At 42.9% G+C, this 19,177-nt stretch overlaps 1 protein-coding gene across 1 annotated transcript in view; it reads right to left on the bottom strand.

Annotated features, from left to right (window-relative positions):
* Positions 1 to 10,029: 10,029 nt before the first annotated feature.
* The window catches only part of LOC308080484 (transmembrane protein 47-like), a gene marked incomplete at both ends in the record, with an annotated part of 31,192 nt that continues 22,044 nt past the window's right edge, over positions 10,030 to 19,177 (bottom strand). The window contains 2 exons of the mRNA XM_080422382.1: positions 10,030 to 10,208; positions 14,767 to 14,907. Coding sequence (XP_080278508.1) covers positions 10,030 to 10,208; positions 14,767 to 14,907 — 320 coding nt within the window. The remainder of the gene's footprint in view (positions 10,209 to 14,766; positions 14,908 to 19,177) is intronic.

Below are 19,177 nucleotides of genomic sequence, written 5' to 3'. Positions count from 1 at the left end.
ATGGTTCCAGGTAGTCATACTACATGTCGGTCAGCAGAGGGCAGCATCGCCACAGACAATAGGCTACAATTCAGATTGAATCAACAAAGCGAATGAGGGATGACAACTTTTGTCATATGAATTCAAATAGATCCAATTACAAACAGATGCACAAAGGTTGTGCAGCCGTTGTGATTTTAGTAAAGACTAGTTTCCCATCATGTTTGTATTTCATTTAAATAAATAGCATAACAAATCAGGTGATGAGTTTGCAGATGGTGCATGAAGTAATAGATAGACATCAGTTCTTGCTGCATGTATTTGCTGTAGTTGGCTACAGCAACTCCAATATGAATATCTGTAGGCTATAGCCTACCTGAGCTGTCAATGTGGAAACCAGCAGTGGGGGACAGTAACAAGTTTTTTTTAGTATCTGTAGACTGTACTTTATTTGAGTATTTGGTATTTTTTGATACTTATGACTTTCACCCCCAGAGCATCAGCGGATGTGAGCTTGCCTCCTTCCAGGACAGCTACGACGGACGCTGTGTCAACAAAGCTCAGGTTTATCAAAGACCCCAGACATCCCAACCACAGACTGTTTCAGATGGTGTTGCCATGTGGCAAGTGACCCCGATGCAGAGCCACTGGCAGTAGGCTGCTAAACAGCCTACTCTACTTCTTCTTCCAACTACTATTGTTGTTCTTGTGGCATCGCTGTAGGCTGGTGGAGTCAATACCGCCCCCATCTGCCGGAGTCAGGTTAGAACAGAACATCTTAAGGATCCTATGAGGTGTGGAGTCAGTAAATCAGTCGTGTAGGTGTGCATGTGTGGAGAATAGTGTGGTGCAAGGTGTGTGGGTGAAAAGTAACATCGAACATAATAATCATAGGGGCATGAAGAATGGGGTAGAGGCTGGTGGAGACAGCAGGTCTGTTCTCTTGCTCTGGGTCTTTACAGGTAGTGGCAGGGGCAGGCATTTTATAGCCTCCTGGAGGCACCGGGCCCAGGTGCTCTCCAACGAGCCATCAGACCAGGAGGCCCCACCCTGCTTACCTATAGGACAAGGGTTAATGGCAAGGCAGGCACACCCATAACTACCCAGACTAGACCAGACAATGTGGGGCATGCACACACGCACGCACGCACACACACAAAGGCACGCACACGCGCGCTCGTAGGTCAGTCTTTAAATGCATTTATGTATTGTTCCCTTCTGCATACAGACTCCAATATTTAAAAAATAAAATAAAAAAAAGTTAAGCTCAGGTAGCTATTCTAGACACATTCAGATTAAGTCTGCTCAACATATTAGCACTCTCATGAATACAATCCCAGATTCATATCAGAAGTGCAGACGAGATATTCAGAGCCTGAAAATATATTCAGTTTAAATTACTTCTGTGTGTCAATAAAGCCAGGCAACAGCGATTCAAAAATCGCCTAAAAGGCAAACAGAAATGTAATTTTTGGTCATTATGTTTCAATGTCCAACGCCAAAAACACAATTAAATCATTAATAACAATTATTTGTACGACAAGTAATCGTCAGGTAAAATGTCATGACCGTGACAGTCCTAGTCACACTTTCACACAAGGTTTTAACCATAGCTTTTCATGTACTGTAAGTATTGCAGTGCATGTCCCTCCATTGCATGGATTTTCATCTCACACTGTTGGATTAAACCCGCGCTGTGCACTTGGGATTTGTTTGCACTGCTGGTGATGCCTCGCCTTGCCCTGTTGGGGATAATGCTGTTCTGTCTGACTAATTAAAGCCGGCACACTTTGAAGTCAAGTGAACGCACGTTCTGTGTCAGCCCTCCATTTACAGTCTTAGCCCATTAAAACCGGGAAAGCATCTGCGTCATTTTAGATTTTAACGTTTGCCATTCAAAAATAGCAGATTTACAAGCTCATAGTGACACGCTATGGCCTTGTAGATCTGCTATTTTTGAAAAATCTTGAACATTTGTGGAAATCTTTTTTTGAAGCTAAGATTTTTTTTACTCAAGTGAGATGGGGGTCCGTGGCCAAATACATATAATTTTGGGGGTCTGTGACATGAAAACGTTTGCGAACCACTGATATAGAAACTATAGAAAGTTTACAAGAAAACTGTTAGGATTTAGAAGGCATTTGTAGAATCGGCCTCATGTTTTAATGGGTTAAGGTCCTTGCACACCAGCGGCGTTTTTGTTTTCTTCTCTTTTTCATGTGATGAATTTGCCTGAAAATATTTTTTTCCCCCCAACTGTTTGTTTGAGTCATGAATACATTCGCACAGAATGTGAAATATTATTCAACAATAAAGCAACGTAATTTTTATTCGGAACAATGGTTTCTGTTTTCTGTGGTTCCATGCTGTGAAAAAATATTAATAGTTTTGATGCGAAATATTCACAATTTTCGTATCGTGTATTTGTCATGTCCGGTGTGTGAGGATCTTGAAGCTTGATTGTACTTATACTGTCGCACAGCAAAAATTGTAGAATAGCTCACAATTGTGTCTCAACGTGACGCGTTATAGGCTTGTAGATCTGCTACTTTTGGCACTCAACATTGTTGTACAACAGAGTATAAATTACCATTGATAAACTCCACTTTGAAATGAAAATTAGAATACGGCGAATGCACACAACAGGAGTTAGAATGCCAGAATGGATGTGAGACAAGAACAAAGAGGATCAACAGAACATTGCGAGTCAAAAGAGAGAGAAAGCATCAATGACAGACAGACCCATGGCGGAGATTTTGTTCAATGCTTTAATCATGTGCCAAGGTACAAAGAGATAAATGCTGATTATTGACACCTCTACTATGGCATCTAGAACATGCCAATACACATGCACACAGACACAAGCACACACAACACACATCGTACCTAGCCTTTAGACTCTCCCAAACACACTGGCTCTGTCATTACACAGATGGGTACACACACACACACACACACACACACACACACACACACACACACACACACACACACACACACACACACACACACACACACACACACACACACACACACACACACACACACACACACACACACACACACACACACACACACACACACACACGTGAGCTTGCTAAATCCCTATGCACATCATTAGACAGTGTTCCTCCAGTCTACTGGGAGATGATGCATAAAGCAGAACTATCTCTGCTTGTGAGCCTCTATGTCTCGTTAGTAAATTAATTACCAAACAAATGCTAATATCTACAACTCAGACCTGGGCCAAAATACATTGGAACAAGTATGTAAGTAAGGGAGCAAAGTAAATAAATAAATGAATAAATAAATAAACAAATAAATGAATAAATAAATACATTTGCATCATATATTATAATAGTTGACATAATAGTTTATAATAGTTTGTGAAGGGACATGTAATGGGATTACATCACAGACAAACCCCTATAATACAAAGATACTTTCTGTATCTTTACTAATTTCACAGAAATGTGTAAAGAGGTAAAGGGATGATAATAATAAAATGCTTTTGTTAGGATACATGAATGAAGTGCAAAACTTGATCTCAATCCTGGAGAGAGAATCACATGTATCACACACTAATAGTTGTTTGATTTGATCGCATTTGTTGCGTTTTGTTGTTTCGACGCTGATTCAGTGTCTGGCAGGGAAATCAAATGGAATATCTGGCAGGTATTTTGAGAGAAGTACACATCACTCAGGGATATGACATCATTTACAAAGGCTTTTTGTATCATGCAGACACCTTGCGGTGTCAAAAATGAAAGCACATTCTGAGATCAGATATGACATCCTGTTTCTTTCTGTCTGTCTATATACTGTATAAAATCACATAGGCTACCCAGACTCTTTTTTTTGGGGCCCTGGGTGAGCCGAGTGATATAAGGACAGACGGGGTGATAACCGATATCACCCCTAGGGCTAATACTGCTAGTAACGGACCAATAAACACAAGCTAATAAAGTGCAACTGCGTGCTCAACTGTAACTGTGAGGGACCTCAACTGCGGAGGGAACACAGAATGTCTCCAACGCACGGTTGTTGCGTTGAGCAAATATTATTTTCTCCCTGTCTTGTTGCGAGAGACTAGAGGCTATGGATATAGATATAGATATGTGATTAACAAAATTAATGCCCGGTCATTCATCACAGCCCTCGGTAAGCAACCTGGGGCTGCAACCAATGTCCAGGCGATAATCAATATTCCCGCATATCTATATACATTACTACATTAGTAATTATAGGAATGGTTGATGTTTTGTTTTAATGTATTTTCCGCCAGGTCTGTTACAGTATGAATTTCTAGGGCTCCTCTACGCCACAAAAGCACAGAGACGAGGTAGCAAAAAACACCCTCACTAAGCTATGATCACACAGTATTATTAAATACATTAGCCGGCCATTCAAATACAGTTTAGTACTGGTAAGGATGGGAGTTCGTTTACAGTGTTTCTCAGCCGGTGAATTGGGAAATCGGGACTCATACAGCAGTGGTTCTCGATGTGGGGTCCGGGGGGGGCACCAGTGGCCCTTGGGGTGGTTCCAGGGGGTCCCCAGCTACATTTGTTAATACAGCATCACAATCATTTGAACCACTTTATCCATATTGTATACGTTGGCTATCAAAAACTAGCAGATATACAAGCTCACAGTGTGTCACTTCGTGCCTCTCTGCGAGCTATTTTTGAAGAATTTTGGAAAAATCAAAACAATCAATAGTTGGAAATCTTTGCATAATTTCCACATGTTTTGTAAACCCATGTTTTCACCCAGTGCCAAGATTTTCTTTTTTACTCAAATATTTTTCTTCTGGGGATTCCTGGCACAAAACATTTTCAGATGGGGTTCCGCGGGCCAAATACATCAATTTGGGGGTCCTTTGCAAGAAAATATTTGATAACCACTGTCATACGGGTACCGTATGTTTGTGACATCAACCCCACAACCCTGTGTTCCGTGTTGTTGTTTTAGTATTTGTTCGTTGGCCCGTGAGGGGAGTGGGTCGTTCTGTCGGGGAGTTCAGAGGTTGCGGTGACATCCTTTGAACGTCTCAGATTTAAGAAGTTGGGAGAAAGCGTGCGTGTGCGATATGAGTCATCATCAGGCTTCTGGCACGTAATGTCCTTGAGACTTTGGCAGTGGGGAGACCATTTGCATACATGCTAATAACCCAAACTTTACCCGATCAAGGAAATATCCCAAGAATAGCAACTGTCGTGTATATATACCTTCGTCTGATTATCTTAGATCAGTGGTTCTTTAAGTGGGATCCGGGGACCCTCGGGGGTCCTCGGGTGGGTTCCAGCGGGTCCCCAGACATTTTTTTTAATAAAGCATCACACCATTTTAACCACTGTATCCATATTTTATACGTTGGTCTATTCAAAAATAGCAGATGCACAAGCTCACAGCGCGGCACTATTTGTTTACAATTTTTTTAAATCTTGAAAGTATTGGAACATTTCGAATCATTTTTAAATGTTTTAACTCAAGTTTTAACTCTTCTGGGGGTCCCTGGCACAAAACATTTTCAGATGGGGGTCCGCAGACAAATAAATATAAATGTGGGGGTCCTTGACATGAAAACGTTTGAGAACCACTGTCTTAGATGAGCTCAGAGTGAGGTTGCAAGGTACATAACCCAGTTAATGAGCCTACTGATTTCTGATCATTCTTCTAATTATACTGTATGGTACATGCACCCGTGTCTGATTTATTTTGGCATTATTAGTGTGGAAATGCATAAAAAAACATTGCAACCTTTTGTCATCTCAAAGTATATGAACAGACTTCCAGCATGTAGTTTGCTGGACTTGCTTGCCGTGTGAATTGCACAGTTTTAGCCCTCCCTTCTCCAGCACATGACTGTGTTCCCCATTCATTTCTACACCACTGTGGGCTACCTATAGCACTGCATATAACCAGGGCCCATATAGCCTGTATACGAACATATGGAGGGCACTAGCCACTGACGACAGCAAGGTCTTAGGTAGGAGATAGAATCTAGTAGTGTGTGTGTGTGTGCGTGCGTGCGTGCCTGCGTGCGTGCGTGCGTGCGTGCGTGCGTGCGTGTGTGCGTGCGTGCGTGCGTGCGTGTGCGTGCGTGCGCATGTGTGCGTGCGTACATGCTTGCGTGTGTGTGTGTGTGTGTGTGTGTGAGACAGAGAGAGAGAATGTCAAAAAGTCTGCAATGATTCACAGTGCAGACATTTGACATTGACTGACATTGGCTATATGTGTTTCCATTTCCAAGAATTGTCTCTCACTCGGGTTCCACGTGAAATGGATACCAACTGATAAATATCCATAATTCAGACTATGGCTGCACAATGTATTGTGTGTAAAGCTCCTATAACACCCCGGGAGCATTGTTTGCATTATGAGTACATCCACAAAGAATGTGAATATTGCGTGGCGATAAAGCAAAAGGTTGATTTTTCAACCGCAAATAAAAGCATCAACCTGTATGAATGAGGCATCACCAAATGAATAGATCGATCTCCAATATTCACCGATGCATTTCCCGATCGTTTAGTTGTGATGCTCCCAGTGCGTAAGGACCTTTTATAATGACAATATTACAGTAGTTTCCACAGTAACATATACTGTAGCAGAATTTAGTCAGATTTGACGGTTACATTTAGATTAGATCAAGTATAACTTTGTTCATTTCAATTGCTGAGGTGAGGTTTCTGTCAGAACCTAAGGCTATTGTGTAAATTCTGCGTTGCCTCAAACCAAGCGTTGTTGATGACAGAATTAAGGGTTCAATTTGTCTAAAAAAATTGAAAACAAAAACGGCTTTATAGGGCTTAAAGGGATATTTCACTTTCAAACATGTTTATTTTGTTTTGATATTTTATCAGACACGCCCCCTCCCTATACAAACCCATTGTAACTTCTAACTCCCATTTTAACCATGTTAGATTAATTGAAAACACCCGTCCTTGGTTCTGGTGACATGATATCATCCTTTTAATACGTGAGGGGGCCGTGTTTTTCCAATTACTTTTTATATATATTTTTTTATCAATTAATTCATGGATGCAGTCTGACCAGCAGGGATGAAACATAAAATAAAACATAAACGACCGGAGGGGGGATATCAATAGCAGAGGCATGGACTCCCACCCCCGTCCCCCCAGCAAATTGAACCCTGGTGGTTGACACTAGAATGAATGACAACCACCACAAATATATATCATTGCTGTCGGGCAGAGACCTTGCATCTGCATATCACAACCTTTTATGTTAGTTCTTTCCTTAAATTAATGTCCTACTTCGATCACACAAAAGTAGCAAAAATAGCCGATCTACAAGCTCACAACGTGTCGCACGTTGTGAGCTTGTAGATTGGCTATTTTTGCTATTTTTGACCCCAAAAAATACACTCAAAAACATGAAAGTGGTTGAATGAGTGCGGGTTTGAATGAATTAATAAGAGCTAAAAATGAATTAACAACAGCTTGTGCTAAATAATAATGACATTGGATCCATTGGAAGGCAGGATTATGTTTTTTCAATTTCCTGAAAAATTAAATTTTTCACAAATACAAGGTTTCCACCCGACCTCAGCAATATATCGTCGCTGTCGGAGGCAGAAACCTCTTATCTCCATATTGTAACTTTTAGTGTTTTTTTTCGTAAATTAACGCCCTTTTTCATCATTCTACAGCGTCACACAAAAGCATCAAAAAGTAGCAGATCCGCAAGCTCGAAACGCGGCGCGAAGCGGCGCGTTTCGAGCTTGCGGATTTGCTACTTTTGAATGTGAATCTTGAAAAGTAACAGTTTTGGACATATGAGGTTTCCGCCCGACAGAGACGATATGAAACCCCCCCCCCCTCTCAACTAAAGAACTGGTCACCATGCCGTTGCAGGATGCTCAGTATTCCGGTCGGAGACTACGCTGCCCGCTACGATTAGACAACAAGCAGCAAGCGAGCAGAGCCTTCAAGGTAATCGAACGGTCGACTTTCACACACACACACACACACACACACACCTCCTCCTCCGAGCGCGGCTAATCAGTCACGACATCCGCATGAGACATGACGCATGGGGTTGCCACAGTAACAGACAAGGTTGGTCGATAATAGACTACCCAGGAAGAGAGTGTACTTTTTTTTGTGTGTGTGTGTGTGTGTGTGTGTTTTTCACGTCCCAAGAGGAATATCTCTGTCCAAAAGGGAAGGTCCCCCCCGGGCATCGATGTGGTGTTTCCTCCTTCGCACGATAAGCCAGATTCTCTGCTTTCATTATTCCCTCGGCAACTGTTAGCAAGTGGCTGTCAAAATTTGAAATTGAGTGGGAGAAGAATTATCAACCTTATATCTGCCAGCGTCTGTGTGTCTAACAACAATAATGCTGTAATAATAGTCTATTGTTAGCGCTGGGGGATTGATTACGTAAATGTTTTATTCATGGTATCCTCGTCATGTTGTTTTGTTTTTGCCATAGTCACCTACTATTTGATTGCAATGAATCGCTTTGTCATTGTTTGCCACCATGATGTCTGCAATCAAATACCAAGAGGAATAGTAAATAGCTGTGTGTGTGCGTGTGCGTGTGCGTGTGCGTGCGTGCGTGCGAGTGAGTGTGTGTGTGTGTGTGTGTGTGTGTGTGTGTGTGTGTGTGTGTGTGTGTGTGCGTACGTGTGTGAATTAGAATACATTACTCAGTTGCCTTGCTCAAAATAAATCCTACATATTTTTTCATCAAAGACAGAGTAGTGCCTTGGAATAATTTTCTTTGCAAGTATGCAGTCCACAACATTTGGGAGTTAAGCAGTACTTCTTTGAAAACCCCTATTTTTGTTCACATTACGCAGTGAGTTAGGTAGTTTAGCAGGACGTTACTTAGCCGTTAGTTGTCATAGTTGATGACAATGAATGCCTGATGAATGCCTCACACCACCACCCCGCCTCTGTCTTGGCTGACGAGCTTCCGAGTCGCCATTTTATAAAGAGCCACTGGGTTTTAGCCGAACCAGCACAAGTGTTTGTAGGGCTTGGTATCAAACCAGTACCCGTACCGTACTGTACTGTACCGTAAGCTTCTCCACCTCTACACCAACCAAACCCCCTTTCTTTTACAATTCCCCTCCAGTAAGGGACAGGGGGTTGGGGTGGTAGGCAGGATGGTGGTGGTGATAGTGGGTGGAACAGAACTAGTAGCAGCGCTCTTGTAGCAGAGTGGCTCACAACCCCAGCATGATGGCCTGAAAGTCTATTATCTCCCCCGAGCTATAGGGATTCCCTTCGGCTTTGTGGTTCCCTTCGGCTTTGTGGTTAAGATGTTGGCTTTCCGCGCGGGAGACCCGGGTTCGAATTCCGGGGCGTTACATTGGTGCCATAATGATCCAAATCGGGTTTCCCCCGTGGGAGGAGGTCAAAAGGGTGGGTGAGTGTAGCAGCGTTGCTCACAACCCCAGCATGATGGCCTGAAAGTCGTAATATCTCCCCGAGCTATAGGGAATTCCCTTTGGCTTAGTGGATAAGATGTAGTTTTTTTTCCAAGTGGGAGACCCAGGTTCGGATCCCGGGCGTTACACTCTTATAATAGTCCTTGAGGTTGAGCTCCTAATCTCCTCCATCCCATCCCAAACCCCCTAAATCACCGCTATAGGGTTAGGATACTTATAGGGTTAGGATAGATTCCTATAGGGGAGTTCCAAATGGACCCTAACAGGTCTGTACCTCTGAGAGTGTACAAATGGAACCAAATGGACCCGTAAGGGTCCATTTGGTTCCATTTGTACACTCTCAGAGTTATGGGTGGTCCTTGAAATGTTAAAGTTTTAGAACCACCGGTATTGTAATTGCATAGCAGACGTGAAGTCCACATAACCAGCTCTGACAGTGTGATAAAAACCGGGTTCCAGAAACGGTTCCGAAATATGATGGAGCCGATTGCAGTTCTTCAACGTTGGATCCGGTTCCTTCGATTCCGCCGTTCCGGAACCCAACCCTAATCACCGGCAAACCTCACCCACCCACCCACCCACCCACCCTGCTACTACACACATTGGCTTAAAGCCGTATTAAGCTAGTAGTAATCCTCGTAGTTCTTGGGGTTGAGGCAGTAGAGGACGCCCCCGCCGAAGGAGAAGATCGTCCCGCCCCAGGCCAGGCCGTAGCCCCAGTTGAACTCGTGGTAGATCCTCAGGCTGACCGTCTCGATGAACTTGATGGGGTAAAGCACCAGGCAGCCCGCCTGCAGGACAACTGGGGACAAGGACGACAGGGGACAAATTAGCATTAAAGGGGCTAATCATTGACCAAACACATGTTTATGGTTAACACATTGCTTGCCAAGGATGCATATACTCGATGAACTTAGTAAAGTAAAAATACCTCAAAATTGTACTTAAGTACAGTACTTGAATAAATGTACTTAGTTACTTTACAACACTGAGTTGAAGTACAGTAGCACGTGTTTGTTAGATTAAGATTAATGAGAAGAGAAGAGAAGAGAAGAGGAGAGGAGAGGAGAGGAGAGGAGAAGAGAAGAGAAGAGAAGAGAAGAGAAGAGAAGAGAAGAGAAGAGAAGAGAAGAGAAGAGAAGAGAGCGTATAAACCTTAATCGAAAAGCAATGGAAAACCTGATAAAAAAAAATAACCCTGCAGGAACATCGACTGGGCAGCAAACCAAGCATCACACCTGGAGGCGGCATAATTTGCTCTTTTGTTTCTTTTTGTTTGTTTTGTTGTTGCCTTAGCAGCAGTCAAGGTACATAAATCAAACGTGGGGTCCGTGGAGGAGAAGAAAGGACAGAAATTCAGCGGAAACAAGAGGCGAGGGGAAAGAGAGGAGTCAGGGGAAAAAAGATGGGAGATGGGATTGGACACGAAAGGAATGGGTTCAGATGGAGAGTACCAGACATGGGGGGCTAGAGGTGAACGGGGCGATGGAGAGATGGAGTCAGAGGGAACGACAGAGTAAGTGGGACGGCGATGGAAGAACGGCGGGTTTAATAGAGGTGTTAGGAGAACAGAGGAGGTGGGGGGAGGGGGGGGGACTGGGCACAGTGGGCAGAGAGAGAGATGGTTTTTTTTTATTAACCCATTAAAACCAGGAACGCATCTGTGTAACCACTTTAACCATTATTTTATACTTTGGCTATTCAAAAATAGCAGCACTCGGCGCCTCGCTATGTATGATATATCTGCCAAGGGCACCGATACTGTGTGTGCCTCGGGGCTAAAGCACCCAGGAGAAATTACGAGCACCCATCACAAACTCATCACAAAAAAAGAAAAAGAAAAGACCTCCGACATCTGCACTTCATGAAGTAATTTTTTTTAACCAAATTAACCAAATTAACCAAATTAACCAAATTAACCAAATTAACCGAATTAACCGCATTAAAGTAACAAAAAAAAACGAAAAGGTAACAAACCCGGGAAAAAAACCGCTGCGCGCGCGTGCGTTGCACACCCAATAGCGCGGACATTAATCAGCGCCCCTGATATCTGCTATGTTTGAATAGCCAAAGTATAAGATAATGGTTAAAGTGGTTAAAATCTAAAATGACACAGATGCGTCCCCGGTCTTAATGGGTTAAAAAAGAGGAAGGGAGAGAGGGATGAATGGCACCGGAACAAAGGGTTGAACACATCAATGGCTTCTTCAAAGGGATTTCATCCTGACGGGGCATAAACAGGCCCTGGCTGGCGCTATCATGAAAGGACAAGGGGAAATAAAGGGATTGAAAAAAGCATGATGTCCACGGGACACGCTAATATCAATCAATACAGATGGTTAGAAAAAACAGCCTGGGAGGGATCAGTCAGCTCGTTAAAGGACTGGAGCAACGTCTGATTGATCACATTCAGAAGTGCTTTCAGCTCGTCCAGCAAAACGGACGTGCGTGTGTGTGTGTGTGTGTGTGTGTGTGTGTGTGTGTGTGATTAATTCAAAGTATCAATACTGCAATGTAGAAATACTCTGTTACAAGTAAAAGTCAGGAATTCAACATTTATTTTCAAATAGCCGATGTTTTACAATAATATTTAAAATCTACAACCAGGGGGTCCCCAACAATAGCTTGTACATCTGCTATTTTTGAAAAATCGTAATGATTTTGTGTAAATCTTTGAATAATATATTTTTTTTTTAAGCGAGAAATTTTAACTCAAATCTTTGCTTGGCACAAAATATTTTTGAGATGGGGGTCCGCAGCCAAATAAATGAAAAAAGAGCATCGTTCAGTCCCATGTAAGTGTTAAATGCTTTTGCAATTCACTCCAATCAACACAACAATCCTGACTACCACTAGTTGAAAAGCTGCTCATAAACCAACAAATGACCTTTCTGTGTGGAATTAGCATGTTCTCCCTGTGTTTGTATGGGTTTCCTCCGGGTACTCTGGTTTCCTCCCACACCAAAAGACATCCATGCTAGGTACATACCGTATACTCCTGCTATTGCCCTTGACCAAGGTACCGACATTATACTAACTGGAGTTGGTCCCCGAGTGCTGCACTGTGGCTGCTTCTAAGTAGTTAGGATGGGTCAAAAGTAGAGGACAAACTCCCCCAAGCGGGCAATAAAGTACCATTTAACTTAGGGTGAGGTCATTTAAGGTAAAGTGAGGTTTCCCCCACGTGGTTTTGAACGGTGGTGGAAAAAGCACTCACATTGTCACAAGTAAAAGGCCCGTGTTCAAAATGTTACTTGAGTAAAAGTAGAAAATATTGGCATCAAAATATACTTAAAGTACCAAAAGTACTAAAATGTTTGAAAATAGCAGATCTACAAGCTCAAAACGCGTCACGATGCGACGCGTTGTGAGCTTGTAGATCGGCTATTTTCAAATAGCCTCGGTATAAAATAGGGCTGAAGTGGTTAATGGATGTTTCATAATGTAATAATTTATATCTGCAAAGTAACTAGTAACTAAAGTTTTCAAATAATTGTAGTGGAGTAAAAGTACAATATTTGCCTCTGAGATGTAGTGGAGTAGAAGTAAAAGTATTGAACATTGGAAATACTCCAGTTAAGTAAAAGTACCTCAACATTTTTATTTGACATTGTTATAATAGTACAGTACTTGAGTAAATGTACTTACTTACTTTACACAACTGGTTTTGAAGACAACCAGGTCCGAACAATGCGTGCGACTAGACAAACCCAAATTGTGTCATACATATAAAAATGTCATTTTCCATTTACTCGGTAGGGTGAAAATGAGGGGGAAATGTGGAATGGACTGTCCAATTTCATTTGGGGGAAATCAAACTGACAAGCATGGCCACACTCATCTGACCTTGCTGGGCAGAAGTCTGAAAAAGATAATTTCCTTAGAGCAGTGGTTCCCAAAATCGCGGTTGGGACCCCCAGGGGGGTCTCCAAATGAGTTTGGGGGGTCCACAGATGATTAGCTTAATGTGCAACATTGTTTTCTCACTCAACAGTAAACACACCAACATACAGTACTGGAAAAAGTGCTACTCGGAGCACAGGTCTCCGCCAGGTCAGGTAGGTTATTGTGGGCCAGTAATGTGTCGGGATTCGCCAATGAGGATGGAATAGGAAAGATCTCACAGATCCGTCTTTTTTGGACAGGTCTGTAGGAGCAATATATAATAGGGCAATGTGAAAAGGGTGGCATTTGTTCCTAAACGTAGTGGGAATGTGCATGCTGCGTTCATTTTATTCAAAACGGGCCACTCCTGCAAACTTTAGATTTCAGCCTGGCGGAGACAATAAGTGTATAGGGTATCTGCACATTTCTAAAGTTACAATTTAATGACCTTTGCTACCTTCAATACCAAATTGGCCAAATTGTCAAATATTACGCAAGAGAGAGGCAAACATTGTGAAAATGGCAGATCTATTATAGTTCGGCTATTTTCGCAATATTTAAGAGTCAAACTAAATGTAATGCCTACAATTCCAAGTGCTTGTCAGGGTGGTGGTGGGGGGGTCCCCAATTCAAATATGATTATTTTGGGGGGTTTGGGGAACCCTTGCCTTAGCTTAGAACGAGTCTGGGGAAGACAGAAAGGGTGTGTGTGCGTTTATGTGTGTCTGTATACAGTATGTGTGCATATTAGTGTGACAGTACGTAGACAACAAGAATAAGCGCATGAGCAAATATATTGTACAGTAGGTGTGTGCAAGAGCACTCATTTCATAAGTAGATTAACATTACTGTCAACAAGGAACTGCCCCGGCAAACAAAATGTATAGTACCACTGGGATTTGCAGACAGTGTGGGGAGGGAGTTGGCTGAGAACACAGAACTGTTGAAGGTCACCGTTCAATCCGTGTATTGGTTCCTTTGTGTGTGTGCAGTGGTGGAAAGTACATATACTTAAGTACAATTTTGAGCTATTTGTACTTTACTTGAGTGTTTCTAATTTCCAATACTTTTACTTCTACTCCACTACATCCCAGAGGCAAATGTTACTTTGTAGATTTTGATTATTATTACAAAACACTTTGATGCGACGCATTGTGAGCTTGTAGATCTGCTATTTTCGAAATATTTGTATAAATTTGAAAAATGTAAATGGGACATTCTGCATAATGAGTACTTTTGTACTTTAAGACATTTTTATATCAATACTTTTGTACTTTAAGTACATTTTTATACCAATACTTTTGTACTTTTACTGAAGTACATTTTGAATTCCGGACTTTTACTTGTAACAGAGTATTTCTTTATTGCAGTATTGATACTTTTACTTAAGTAAAACATTTTAGCACTTTTTCCACTACTGTGCGTGCGTGCGTGCGTGCGTGCGTGCGTGCGTGCGTGCGCGTGCAAGCGCATACCTGCAGAGAAGAGCATGATGGCGACGGGCGCGTAGAAGCGTCGCCGGGTGCCGATGCACACGGCAACCAGGGCAACCAGAAATGACATCAGCACCAGAGCACCGCCCCCTAGCAACAGGGCCAGCGTAGCAACGCGCCAGTCTGGACAACAGAGAGGAGGAAAGGAGGGAGGGAGGGAGGGAGGGAGGGAGGGAGGTAGGAGACAAGGAGGAGGTCAAAGGGAGCCCCCGGGGGAGACACGACATTGGGAAGAAAGAAAGAAAGACCATAATGAGGAGGAAGGAGAGAGGAAGAGGAGGAGGAAGAAGAAGAGGAGTCAGTTAGTTACACCAGCAGAGCAGCTTGTAAATAGAGACAAGAGGAAAACACACAGCAGTGGTTCTCAAACTTTTTTCATGTTAAGGACTCCTAAATTGATATTTGTTTGGCCGCAGACCCCCCCATCTGAAAATGTTTTGTGCCAGGGGCCCCCAGAAGAGAAGATTGGGTGTATGTGTCCCTGTGACATACTAGCGTCATGTCCAGGGGATGTACTTGTACATCAAGCCGTCTCACGCAACAGAAACAGGAGATAGGCTCCTCTCCTATGGGCCACATGGCTCGGTAAGGCTTACTTACTTACAGCAGTGGTTCTTAAAAAAAAAATCATGTCAAGGACCCCCAAAATTATATGTATTTGGCCGCGGACACCCATGTAAAAAAAAAAATATTCAGAGACCCCAGAAGCAAAGATTTGAGTTACAAATGTTCGCTTTAAATCTATATATTCAAAGTTCACAAATGTTCACGATTTTAGCCAAAGTATAAAATATGGTTAAAGTGGTTAAAATGATTGTGACCCCACTTTGAGAACCAATGACTTACAGTATATTATACTGTATACAGTGAACAGAATACCACTTGTTGTCTTTGCTAGGTTATCCAAGGGAAATGATGAAGGGAAATGATGAATGCTGGGTGATCATTTGTATTTCACACACACGCACGCACGCACACACACACACACACGCCTTAATTATTAACCAAGGCTAAGAAAAAATAGCATTTTTGGGCAAGAATACTGTCATTTAACAGATTATCAAACGCTTGTCCCACCAGGGGTTTCCAGACAGTGGAAGTTGGCTGAGAACATGGAACATGTTGAAGGACGCACTTTTTCCCGCTCTGTGTTTTTTGGTTCCTTTGAGCCAGGATAAACTCCACTCCACTCCCTCAGTCAAGAATCCTGCCAAACCATCTGCAAAAGCTGTGTTTACTTTAATGGCCGAGTTTCCTAGCCTGGCATTGGCCAGACTGATAACGTGGATTCCCTCTCACGTTCCCTCCCCGGTATCAGTCTGGACTTCGGCCCCATAGGGAGCAGTGGTGGAAAGTAACTAAGTACATTTACTTAAGTACTGCACTTAAGTACAATTTTGAGGTATTTGTACTTTACTTGAGTATTTCCAATTTCCAATACTTTTACTTCTACTCCACTACATCTCAGAGGCAAATATTGTACTTTTACTCCACTACATTTACTTGAAAACTTTAGTTACTAGTTACTTTTCAGATATAAATTAACCACTTTAAACCTATTTTATACCTAGGCTATTTGAAAATAGCTGATCTACAAGCTCACAACGCGTCGCGATGCGACGCGTTGTGAGCTTGTAGATCGGCTATTTTCAAATATTTAGTACTTTTACTTTTGGTACTTTAAGTACATTTTGATGCCAATACTTTTGTACTTTTACTAAAGTAAATTTTTAATTCTGGACTTTTACTTGTAACAGAGTATTTTTATATTGCAGTATTGGTACTTTTACTTAAGTAAAGAATTTGAGTACTTTTTCCACCACTGATAGGGAGCAAGTATGAGAAATCAGAAAATGATTTTGATGCTTCTCACTGTCGTACGGACAGCAGTTGAAACGCAGTCACTGATTGGCCCGATCATTTTCTGATTTCTCCTACTCGCTCCCTATGGGCCGAAGTCCAGACTGATACCGGGGAGGGAACGTGAGAGTGAATCCACGTTATCAGTCTGGCCAATGCCAGGCGACGAGTTTTCTACATGTTTGACATGGTGAGATCTAGATGTACAAGCTCGCAGTCTAAAGTTTTCTGAAAAACTTCAAATATTCATACAATAATTACAACAAATGTATGTTGCTATTTACTGTACATACTGTAGCAACAACAACCCCAAAAGGGGTTCCCGTCCTGAAAGGTATACAAATAGGGGTTCCCGCCCAAAATGGGTTAACAAATTTGTCTGGGGACACCCTGGAACCCCCCAAGGACCCCTGGCACTAACATTTCTGTCACCAACACGCTGGTGTTTTTGGACCCGATTGCAGGAGCTCAGGACTGAGACAAACGCAGGAATCCAAGGAGGACATTCACAAAATACAACACAAACTCTACACTAAACACTAAACAACACTCTAAACTAACGGAAAAAGAACCGAAGCAAACGTGACAAGAAACGAGACAACAGCCCAGCACAAGCACCAAAATAACACAGTATTTTATAGTCTCTGGGCTTGTCAGTAAGACCAGGCTCAGCTGGCAACCACAGGTGAGTCCATTCAGTTCAATCAGGATCAGGAAGGGAGAAGAGGAGATGTCAGCATAGATATATATGTTACAGGGTGAATGGAGAACCAGGGTGATTGAAGAAGGCTCGCTCGTTTTTACCCACCCAGCAATTCTGTAGAAGAAACACTAGAGGGAGCCACAAGCCAGGCTTGTGCACAAGCACATATGGCCGCGACCACCACACACACACACACACACACACACACACACACACACACACACACACACACACACACACACACACACACACACACACACACACACACACACACACACACACACACACACACACACACACACACACGCACACAGTGATCCATGAAAAGAACTATTCTGTCCCTATCGGTTTACAACTCGAACGGCGCTGTGTCGACTAGTAGAGCATCGGCCGGTCAGCGCGGGCACTCGCGCCTGGAGGCGCGAGGGCGCGCCTCCTCGGCCTCAAGCTCTACTAAGTCGGCGCGCCTCTGTCATGGACAAGCGTGTGCGTGTGAACGTGTGTTCAGCGCTCCCCTAGCTTAGCTTCCTGGTTGCTATGTGGGGGGGAACAACAAAAGACAGGTCCGCGTCGCATCAAAGCCCCGCCTCTTGGCGCCGCGTTCTCCTTCTCCTCGGAGGAGGAGGAGAAGGAGAAGGACTCCTCGCGAGCCTCGCATAATAAACCCCCGCCTCGCATCGCCGCGTCCTCCTTCTTTTGAAAATAGCAGATCTACAAGCTCACACTCCTTCTCCTCCTCGCGAGCCTCGCTAATAAACCCTGTCTCGAAAAGCCCCGCCTCGCCCGAAGCCCCGTGCCTAAAAACGAGCGCTCTGTCTTCAATCACCCTGGATCTCCATTCACCCTGTGACATATATAAAGGCTAGATGGCTCAAGGGGGCGTCGCAAGCGTAGCTCAACCGCGGCCATCTTGCAACAGTCATTCATAACATTATGTCTATGGTGCATGTACTTTGAAATAACCATAGCGTGCTCAATTTTCATCCGATTTTCAAACGGTTTGGTGTTTTGTAAACACCAAAGATGTAGTTATGATACTGCATACTTATAATTATAATCATGTTTTTCTTTTTTTTATAACATTAAATATGCAGTATCATAACTACATCTTTGGTCTTTTGAAAATCGGATGAAAATTGAGCACGCTATGGTTATTTCAAAGTATATGCACCATAGACATAATGTTATGAATGACCGTCCCAAGATGGCCGCCATGTGGCAACGTCGTACTCCATTGGCCAGCAGCGCGGGTGAGTCATCTACCCTTTTTTTTTTTTTTTATATATATCTATGGATGTCAGGGCCAATGGAAAGGGGAGGAGGTGGAAATAACAGAACGGGTTGAAAACAAAGGGAAAAGTCACGACAGGGCACACTGGACAGGAAAGGGCATAAATGACTTGTGGCAGAGGCCAAGATCGTGACACATGTGGCTATTGGGTCACCCCAAATCATACATTTTAATAAAGTAATCGATTTTTAGCGTGACACCATTGTATACTGGGAAAGTATACATCAGGGTGCTTCTCGATTATTCGGTTAATCACAAAAGCAATCTTTTTTTTAAATCACCATAGTGAGACCCTGCAGCAGTGAGGTCACTCACAGTGATGTGTCACCGTGACCAGGGTTGCCAGATCTGCTTATTATAATTTCCCCGCAAGATTTTATTTGAAAATAGCCGATCTACAAGCTCACAATGCGACGCGTTGTGAGCTTGTAGATCTGCTATTTTCAAATAGCTGATGTCTATGTTAAAGTGCTCATGTGGCCCATAGTCGCTTCTTCTGGGCTGGTTTTCCTAGACCTGGTTGCTTGTTTCTCTCACAG

The sequence above is a fragment of the Gymnoscopelus braueri genome, assembly GCF_963280865.1.
Source record: "Gymnoscopelus braueri genome assembly, chromosome: 24".
In the NCBI taxonomy this organism is placed as follows: Eukaryota; Metazoa; Chordata; class Actinopteri; order Myctophiformes; family Myctophidae; genus Gymnoscopelus; species Gymnoscopelus braueri.
Note: the sequence above shows the minus strand (reverse complement) of the source record. Positions and strands in the feature narration are given on the sequence as shown.